We start from the raw sequence: 10153 nt of genomic DNA on the forward strand, positions 1-10153 counted from the left end.
TTTTTAGTAAATATGTTTAAACCCCTTTCAGGTCTGGATACGCAAGATTGACTACCATCTCTTGCGGCAGCACCGTCCCATATTGAAACTTCCCAGCATTTAACGGAAGCGGAAACACTCGACACTGAAACTGGTCCCTATAATTCCACTAAATTTTGCCCTCCAATGCAGTCAATATGGGCTAACCGAGAAAAACCTGATCCCATTGACCCTATAACTGATCAAGTCAGGTTGAGAGTGCTTTCATGGAACATAGCTGGGCTAAGGACAAAAAAGGGTGATACTGCTTGGCTACGTTTTGTGACCACTTACAATATCATAGCATTACGAGAAACATTGGAGCCCACTGACCAATTTTTTGGATGGCTATGTATCATTTTGGAAACCTGCTATAAAGTCAAACATGGGCAGAGCCAGGGGAAGTCTTTTGTTGCTTAGTCTCAAACTCTCCTACAACACCAATGTGATCGACGTCTGCTCACCCCATGTGTCAGCTGTGGAACTGACAGGGAAGAACCTACCCACACTCCTTGTAATCAATTTCTACAATTCCTTTACCAGGACCAATGTGACTGAGCACCTAATGGTATTGGAAGGCTTTTTAGGGCTTATGGGGAAAACACCGAAGCCTACCACAATACACTAATTTTGGGAGATTTTAACACCCTCTTAATTCTTTGGCATTGTTGGAAGAGGAGTTTGGTTTGCAGGGGCAAAACCATTTTGAACATTCCCTGTCCGCTACCTTTCTAGAAGGCTATCTTTCAGCCCATACCCTGACCTGCCTACAGAAATCTGACTGACTTGTACCCGTAGCTACCTATACTGGCCATGGCTGTCAAAGTGTAATTGACCACATACTGGTATCCTCCCCATTAATATCTGCTGTAGGAAACCTAAGTGTTACTCAGATCATAACCCCTTGCAACTAGATCTCTAACTACGAGACGCTTTTAAGGGTAGGATTGCTAGTCAACTCACCACTACCAACATCAAACCTAAAGACCAAGCACGTAGAGTAAGGTGGGACATGATCACTCTCTAAAGTTTTTTGGATAATAGCTATGCCCCAGAGCTTAAAGTGTGTTTAGATCAGGAATCTCATTCCAGTTCTATTTTGGACGCTTTTGATTCAATCACTAAACGGGTTGCCTCTAATTTATCTAGTACGACTAGATCAAGGTGGCCGAAACTGAAAAGATGGTTTGATGACACCTGTATGACTACCCATAAGGAGCTTTAGCAGTCTCTTAAGCAAAAACCGAGGGTGGTCTCTTTAACCCCTTCACTGCGGCGGCTATTCCGCTGCAGTGCTAAGGGGGCGGGGCGGAAATGCTGCGGGCGCATGCTGGTGACGGAACTGCTCCGTCACCAGTGTCGGTTGCGCTGTGCTTATGACGGAGCGGTTCCCTCATGACCCCGCCCCCTCAATAGAATGCTCAGCGCAGGCATGGAATTTGTGCCGCGCAGGAGCGTCGAGCGGGCCATGACGGAACCTCTCCATCATCAGCACAGCGCCACAGTGGCTGATGACGGAGCGGTTCCGTCATCAGCAGGGGAGGGGTTAATCCAAAACAGCAGAAAGGCTTACAAACTTGCAGTACAGACTAGCAAAAAGCAACTGAGGGAGATGGCCTGGGAGGAGCTCAGCCAAGTCAGCGTGCTGGCAAACAGTACCAAATTTTGGTCTGTTATTAATAGCCCTCTCTTTGATGATTCACCCAACTCCTGCACAGAGTGTTTAGTTCCCGCAGAGATATAGGTCCAGCACTGGCAAAATCTACAGTGGTGAAAACCTTGGGAATTCCGTGGGACAAACCGTTCCCGGACTCTTAGGTTCCCCTCTTGTTTTTAACACAGATTAGGTTTTCAAAGCTATCATCACAACTTCAGGAGGAAAAGTTCCGGGCCCGATGGAGTACCGGCTGACTTATATAAGGCAGATCCAAAAGTTTTGGTCCATTATTTTAACACATATTTTTAATGCAGCCTGTATATTTGGTTTTCCCTTGTCATGGGCAAAGGCGGTGATCATCGCCATTTGTAAAAAAGGTGCCAGGGAGGACTCAGCATGCTATAGGCCTATTTCGCTTCTTGGTTCCTCTGCCAAAATCATGGGGAAAGTAGTCCTGGAGCGCAAGACAGCCTGGATTGACAGCGCCAACATTGTTTCGGACCTCCAGTATGGTTTTAGGATAGGGAGAGGGACTTTGGACCAGTGCCTTAACCTTCACCTGGTGATAGGGAAGTATACTATCGCCATGGGGGGATCTGCACTTGGCCTTCATGGGCCGCTCCACAGCTTTTGGGCTGAACTAATCAAAGTGTCTACCTTTCCATACCTAGGGGTGCTCTTTGATGACTAGCGTTTGTGGTGTGCTCAACACACACTTAAAAAGAATGTCTTAGCTGGAGCAGCAGGGGCAACCCTAGATTTTGCTAAAAGAATAGGCTCTAAATGGTTCCCTGTGATTTTAAAGGTGTATAACGCTAAGTGCATCCCCATGACCACTTATTGCAGCGATATCTGGGCCTATAAGGATGTGAAAGAAATACAAGGACCAGAAAATAACTTTATGCGAAAACTTCTTTCCGCCCCAGCATCCACCCTAATTTTCAATTTACACGAGGTGTTGGGAGCCGGCTACATTTCAGACATGATGGTGGTTGCTCCACTTCTCCGATGGCTGAGAATTTGGGCTCAACCAACTCCAAACTTAAACTAACTGATCATTCAGGAATGCTTAGCCTCGGAGAAGGCAATTCCATAGCACAAATACATTAAAATGCAGACTGGGAACCTTGGATGACCCAACTTGTTTTTGATCCCCACTCCCCTGACTATATCTGCCGTTAGAGCGGTTAAATTGAAGTTTTTAGATAGATATCAATGTTTAAGGGAGGAAAAAGAACTAATTTAGCCCTTGGTGAGAAAGTATGTCATATTTGGCCTGGGCCAGCAGATGCAACCATATTTAAGATATATAAACAAAGCTTACCATCTTTTTGTTTTAACGAGATTTCGATTGAACATGGTTCCCTGGTTACTGACCTTTCCTAAAGGCTATTTTAAACCGGACTTTGTGCACATGTGACAACATCTCAGAGCAAGACACTTTACATATTATGTTCTTTTGCACTCACTATGACCCCCTGTGCAGAAAGTACATTATTCCGCTGGGAAAGGGCCAAAATGTTGTGCAAGTAAGACCAACCCTGGTTTATTTACAAATGTTAGGCTCACCTTAAAGCTGAGTCGGGGTAGCAAACTTCTTAATTGGGGCAATCAGACATAGGAATAGGATGACGCAGAGTTAACCCCTCTGAAAAAGTTGGTAGTATGTTTATGTCTATTACCACTCAACGTAACATTACAGTCATAAATGTGTTTTTTATCCTTTTTTTGTTTAATATTTTAATGGGTTCTAAGCACATCAAGACATGAATTGCTATTCGATTTAAATGATGTTTTGTACTGATTTGCTGTCTTATGCTGCACTTTTATGGCTCTAATCAGCCGAATAAAGTTGATTTTGACTTTTACTTTTTTGTTGTCTACAATGCACACAGATTTGTGCACTTCAGTAACCTGCCCCAAACAACCACAGGAAAAGTACTTTTATCATGGATAGAAATCAGCATGTACACATCCCTCCTGTCCTCAAATTTCACAGCTAGCAGTTTATCACTACACAAGGCACTGCATTGTCCCCTCTGAAGCTTCTTGCAAACAACCTCTTCCGGATAACCTTTATGCTTAGAGCAGATTGTGCCATAAGTAAGAGTGCCCACTATGAACAATTCCTTAAACATTTTCACAGCAGTGTAGAAATTATTAAGGTACAAATGAAGACCTTGATTAAAGAGTCCTCCAGCAAGCTCCCACACAATTTTCTCAGAAACTCCTTTAGTGTACGAACAACCGGGGAGGACAATAGTGGAATCCCTAGCGGTGTACACCTGGAAATTATAGACATTTCCTGCCCTACTCTCAGACAACATATACATCTTAATTCCATAACACGCCCTCTTGCTAGGAATGTACTGTCTAAAAACCAAACGAACCTTGGACAGGACCAAATACACAATAGCTATTTCTTTCCCTGGAGTATAGATCTCTGAAAATAGATATACAGAGTGATCAAGAAAAAAGATGGTGAGTCAGGTTGTTCCTTTGGCAACGCCAAAGTATTATCAACAAAATGCAGCATCCAAAGCACTAGTAAATATCAATCACGACTCATAATTGCAGAAAATAGGGCCGTTGCCATCAATGGACTGGTAGACCAGTATGAAGCCAGAACTATGCGCAGGAAAACAGGTCAGTAAATAGGGGTGTACCAACCTACCACATTAGTACCCAAAATCCCAAAGCGACTAGCTATACCATCTCATTTGTTCTCCTCCAAATATCACGGAGCTACAAATAATTAGATAATCCAGAACGCAACACTCCTGACTCTCTAAGGCATCACAGGAGCAAGACATACTCTTTCGCTCACTCACTTGTACTTGTCCACAATGAGAATAGGTAGAGTCACTGAAATAGATCAAATTTTTTATTTTATCTATTGTGCTCTACAATACAGTATATGTGCTACTACTAGCAGCAAAATGCATGAACTCAGCACAGTTAGCCTTGTTACAATTCCATAGAGTACAAAGGGAGAAGTCATTTTATAGAGACTCAGGCTTTACGGCCTAACCACCCTCCCCTTGGTAAGAAGACACGTTAATTTTATGTAAAGAAAGATCTCTGGGCTTTGACAACAGTCCCCATACCTTAAAACCTGGATGTAAGTTTTACATCATAGGAACAGCGGAGCTCTTCTACATGGAACAGCTTCCTCCAAGTGTGTTCAAACAACATGCTCAACATAATATCAAATCACGAGTCTTCAGTACTGCAGTTGTATGTAGCATGTCTAGGTGCTAGGGACTGACCAGAACAGAATAACAAGGGGCATTGCTGATCTACTTTGCACATCGTGTTCAGACTAAACTCCAGGAAAGGCAGAGAATGCAAAAGCCGCCCTTTCTCATGTGAAAGGCACAAACAGAGTCTTGCAGAAACAAAGTCATGTAGTAACGTGCGCAAAAGCAGCATCATGGCAGCGAAGCTCGTGCTAACTTAGCAATGTCGACAATGTCCCCAGGCGCCATATAACAGAATCAGCCAAATGATTGTCACCTGGTTTCCGCTCACCGTCCTGACCACCTAAGCCATTATGTCTTCCATCCCTCTGGGACACCCACCGATCCCTGCCCCTACCACCTCTACAACCTTGCAACAAACCCAATCACCAGCATCCTCACCACCTCCATCTCCACAGCAACCCTCCTGGACATATGTAAACACCCAGACATCAGATACCTAAAAAAGAATGCCTCCAAAGACCCCAGCTGTCTCACAAATGATCGTTCTATATCCCTGCTCCCCTACCCAGCCAAAGTACTCAAGAAAGTCATCAACCAGTAGCTCATCAAATTCCTGGAACTAAGCCACCTACTGGACACCTAACTATTAGGATTCCATGTCAACCACAGCACTAAGACCGTGCTGATTACCACTGCAGATGAGATCCGAACACTCCTCGACCATGGAGAAACAGTGGCCCTGATCCTCCTCATGCTCTCTGAGGCCTTCAATGCCATATCCCACAACACCCTCATCAACAGACTCCACAACATAGGCATACAGCAAGATGCCCTCAAATAGATCGTCTTCCTCACATGATGCACTCAGACCCTCTGATACCCTCCCTCCTTCTCCACGCCAAAGACATCATATACGGCGTAACACAGCGATCATCCCTCAGGTCCACCCCTTTCAACAGCTACAGAACCACCCTTGGAGACATCGTCGGATCCCAGTAACTCAAGATAATCTCCTATCCAGGTGACACTCCACTGATCCTCTCACTCACTACGGATCCCTCCGAAGCCAAAAACAACTTCTGTGATGCCATGACCAATGTAGCCAAATGAATGACAGACAACTGCCTCCAACTCAGCTCTGACAAAACTGAAACACTGATCTTTGGAAAAAACACTTCTGTATGGGACCACAGTTGGTGACCTGTAGAACTCAGACCTACACCTACACACCCGACTATGCATGCAATGTCAGCATCATCCGCAACAGCCAACTGACCATGAAACAAGAAGTCAACTCAGTCTTCTACTCCAGGTTCCACACACTTTGCATGCTCCGCAGAATCTTTAGACATATCCCATCCCACACCTGAAAGTTCATCACTCAGATCCTTGTCACCAACTGCCTCAAATACAGTAACACCCTCTATGCCAGCATCTCCAGCCAGCTCCTCAATAGACTCCAGACCATACAGAACTCTGCAGCTAGACTCATCCTGGACCTCCCTAAACAAACCCACATTGTCCCCCACCTGGGAGACCTCCACTGGCTTCCCATCTAGAAGTTCAAGATCCTCATGCATGCCTACAGAGCCCTCCACTACCTAGGACCTGCCTATATCAACCATCAACTCAACTTCCTCTAGACACCTGTGCTCCTTTTCACTCGCCCTCACACACCCATGCATGCAGCACAGCCACAGCGGTGGCCGCTCCTTCTCCTACCTCACTGCCAAGACCTTGAATGAACATGCCCTCCAGCTCCACACAACACCCTTGCAGGCAGACTTCAGAAATAGTATCAAGAAATGGCTCTTTGACTGAGACACTGCACCTAGATACAACTAGGGGTGACAGTGTGTTGCTTCACAATGCTGCTTGATTGATTGCTTAATTGATTTTGGATCATGTGTCAGATTGATGGAATGAGGACATGGCACTTTGACAATCAGATGAGTTTGTTAGGTTGTGCTACTGAAGATTCCAAGATTATATTGTTTAGGATGGAAGAGATGTGTGTGTACATAATAATAGAATTAGATGTTAAATTCTTACTTAATTTCATAATGAACCTCTTTTGTTAATTGAATTTATTGCATTTGCATCAGATCAATAGGTTTATCCCAACCGCATATTCAAAATGTATAATTTGTCTATCAACCCACAATATCTTAAAAATACCCATCAAAACTAATAAAGCTGTGCTGATAGGTTTTATTACTCTTGAAAAGAAATCTCATCCTTATTTGCTGATAAAGAAGAAGACATTGCCTATAGGAGTTGAGAAAAAAGGATGTCCTCCTCAGACCTGCTTTCCCTGCCTCATGGGCAGCATGTCTTGGTTTAGGATGCACTGTAGATGTGCCTTTCAAACAATTGATGTTGGTATTGTCCATCTTTCTGTTGATTTATTGCACCTGGGGGGCTGTAATTCCGCTCCTTATCATTTTTATGATGCCGCGTTTGATCTCTGTGGTCCTCACCCCATAAACAATAGGATTGAGGACTGGTGGGACCAGGAAGTGAAGAACATTCAATAAGATTGGGACATCATGTGGAATTACTTTCTCAAATCTGGCAGTGAATATTAGAACTAGCAGCACAGTGTAAAAAAATGAAATCAAAATAAAGTGGGAACTACACGTGCTGAAGGCTTTCGCTGCAGCCCCTTTGCCCTGAAACGTCATTACCACACGAAGGATCAAGCAATAGGACAAGATTATGAAGATGAGGTCACTTCCTAAGAGGCCAAAAGCAACAATCAGCTGGTAGAGTGTGTTAAATGTCCTATCATTACAGGCAAGTGATGTCACTGCAGCACTGGTGCAGAAGCAATGTTCAACAACATTTCTGGAGCAGTAATGAAGTCTGGCAGCAAACACCGGCACAGGCAATAGCAACAAGGCATTTCTCAGCACTATGAACACAATGACTTTTGCAACAAACCTGGTGGTGATGACAGAAGGGTATCTCAGGGGTTTACAGATGGCAATGTAGCGGTCATAAGCCATGAAAAGAAATGTAGCAGATTCCATGGCCAGTAAAATGTTCATCAGGTACATCTGAAGGAAGCAGGCAGGTGGGTCGATGACCTTCATATCAAGGCACAGAATACCCAAGATTTTGGGTGTGGTGGCCATGCACAGTCCCAGATCAAAGACTGCAAGTAGGCTGAGGAAATAATACATGGGTTCATGGAGGGTGTGCTCTCTTTGTATGACTGTCAGGATTGTGATATTGGAGACAAAGGCCACTAGGAAAAGAAAGGTCAGAGGGATGGACAGCCAATGCTGCCAGCTCTGTATGCCTGTAAAGCAGATCAGCACAAAGTGTGAAACTTGAAAGGCTGAGGTAGTGTTGGCAGCAGACATAACTATGTATCACTTCACCATCTGCAGAAAGAGTAAAAAAAGGAAAGAGAGATTATGAGGTTAACTCTTTACACTCTTACAATGTCCATATATTTCAGGATGTAGGGTGACTGGTTGAGGGGGTTAAACTCTTTGCAAGCAACTACCACGATTCTAGTCAGGGTGTGCCACAAACAAACCCTAAATTAACCTGTGTTCAACCCTCTGTACACTTGGCTCAAGGCAGGCAGGCTTAACTTAGAGGCAGTGTGTAAGGTATATATGCAGCACTTTAAACAGCAATAAAGAGAAAACACAACACAAACATGTTTAGAAAAAATAGAGTCCAATTTAATAAATGAATTGAGACTGAAGCAACTAAAGGCCAATCAGTAGAACCAGAGACATGACATTTTAATGATGAAGTGCAATTGGTTCCTATAAGCACAACGTGTCAATTGTGGCTATTTGGTGGCTCTAGACCAGGATAAAGTTACAAGTTCATGGCACTGAAGAGCTACAAATCAATGGAATGGAATGTCTCCAAGGAGTTTGAATTAATTGAAGCATTTCCATCCAACATGTATTGCCCTCCTTGATTAAAGGGAGCTGCCTTAAGTCATGTTGGTGCTTACAGTTTAGTTTTGGGCTTGCTGTACGTTTGAGACTGAAGCAGCACCTTCACAATGAGCTCACTCTCTAAGACAAAGTCATGTCTTGGTATGCTGTCTTTGTGGTTGCAGGTCATGACATTGCTGTAAAGTTGGGTGAGCCACTGAAAGCTTGAGCTAGGCATGAGTCAAGTCCCTGGCTCTGGCTCTGGCTCTGGCTCAGCTCAAGGTCCTCTTGGAACCTTGAGATCAAAAAATGACAAAGTACTATGACATCATGGCCTAAAGCTCTTAACCATGTAGCATTGAGAAGCGGGTTCAAGTCCCAGCCTTTGCACAGTATCCTGTGAATCTCAGCAAATTCCCAGATGGTAAAAAAGCATAACATAGTCTGTGTCAGTTGTGAAATAATATTGTATACTCGGGAAAACTTCTCTAGGTAAAACTGCCAAGAATAAAATGTGGGTTCTGCTTTTCAGCAATAGTCTAATTTCATCCTCTAAGAATAATGGACAAAGCAATATACTTTGAATACAGGAGAGACCCATCTAGAGGCTGAATTCCAAAGTATGAAACTGGAAAATCTGAGAACAATCTAACTTCTCTGTCTGACCAAACTGTGTGATTGTACCCAAATATTTTTTTTCACTGAGCTTTCTTTTGTTTATTATCACCTATGAGAACACCTTCAAATACAGTGTTTTGGATGTGAGATGCATAAAAACCTCTCGTGTTTGATTTAAGCACCTAAAAAATTAGCTCCATCTATAATATTAATGATCTTGACTACATTTTGTGGAAAGAAAAGGCAACTTATATGGCATGATGCTACACATTTTTTTACACACATTAACACTGCCTGGGTATTGGTTGCATTTGATAATTAACAGTTTTACACTCAAAATGTGAGCTGTCAGCTTTTGTGAAGGGCCTTCTACTACACAGCAAGATGTGTCACCATGGTTGAGTCACTGTTAGACATGTCTCCCTTGAGGTGGGAGTTTTTTGCTTCTGTTAGCCTTAGGACTCTCTGCACTTTACCATTGCTAACCAGTGCTAAAATTCTTGTGCTTACTCCCCTACACATGGTTTGATTGGCACATACCGAATTGGCATATTTAATTTACTTGTAACTCCCTTGTAGAGTGGTAAACCATATACCCAGGCCTTTAAATTAAATACTACCAGTGGGCCTGCAGCACTTACTGTGCCACCCACCTAAGTAGCACTCTGAAACTTGTCACAGGCTTGCCATTGGAGCCTGAATGCAGTATCACACGGCCATGTACTCTTGGCACTTAAACACCCTTGCCAAGC

General features: G+C 43.6%; 1 protein-coding gene across 1 annotated transcript; it reads right to left on the reverse strand.

Moving 5' to 3' along the window:
• Positions 1 to 7283: 7283 nt before the first annotated feature.
• Positions 7284 to 8267, reverse strand: LOC147659372 (olfactory receptor 56A4-like). Its single transcript, XM_086951794.1, has one exon. The coding sequence runs from the start codon at positions 8244 to 8246 to the stop codon at positions 7284 to 7286; it is 963 nt and encodes a 320-aa protein (XP_086807920.1). The 5' UTR covers positions 8247 to 8267.
• Positions 8268 to 10153: the final 1886 nt, after the last annotated feature.

This window comes from Lissotriton vulgaris, unplaced genomic scaffold (assembly GCF_964263255.1).
Source record: "Lissotriton vulgaris unplaced genomic scaffold, aLisVul1.2 SCAFFOLD_5578, whole genome shotgun sequence".
NCBI classification, from domain to species: Eukaryota; Metazoa; Chordata; class Amphibia; order Caudata; family Salamandridae; genus Lissotriton; species Lissotriton vulgaris.

Bases quoted from the DNA above. Each gene is read 5' to 3' on its own strand.
- LOC147659372 (XM_086951794.1), bottom strand. From the start codon at position 8,246: ATGTCTGCTGCCAACACTACCTCAGCCTTTCAAGTTTCACACTTTGTG.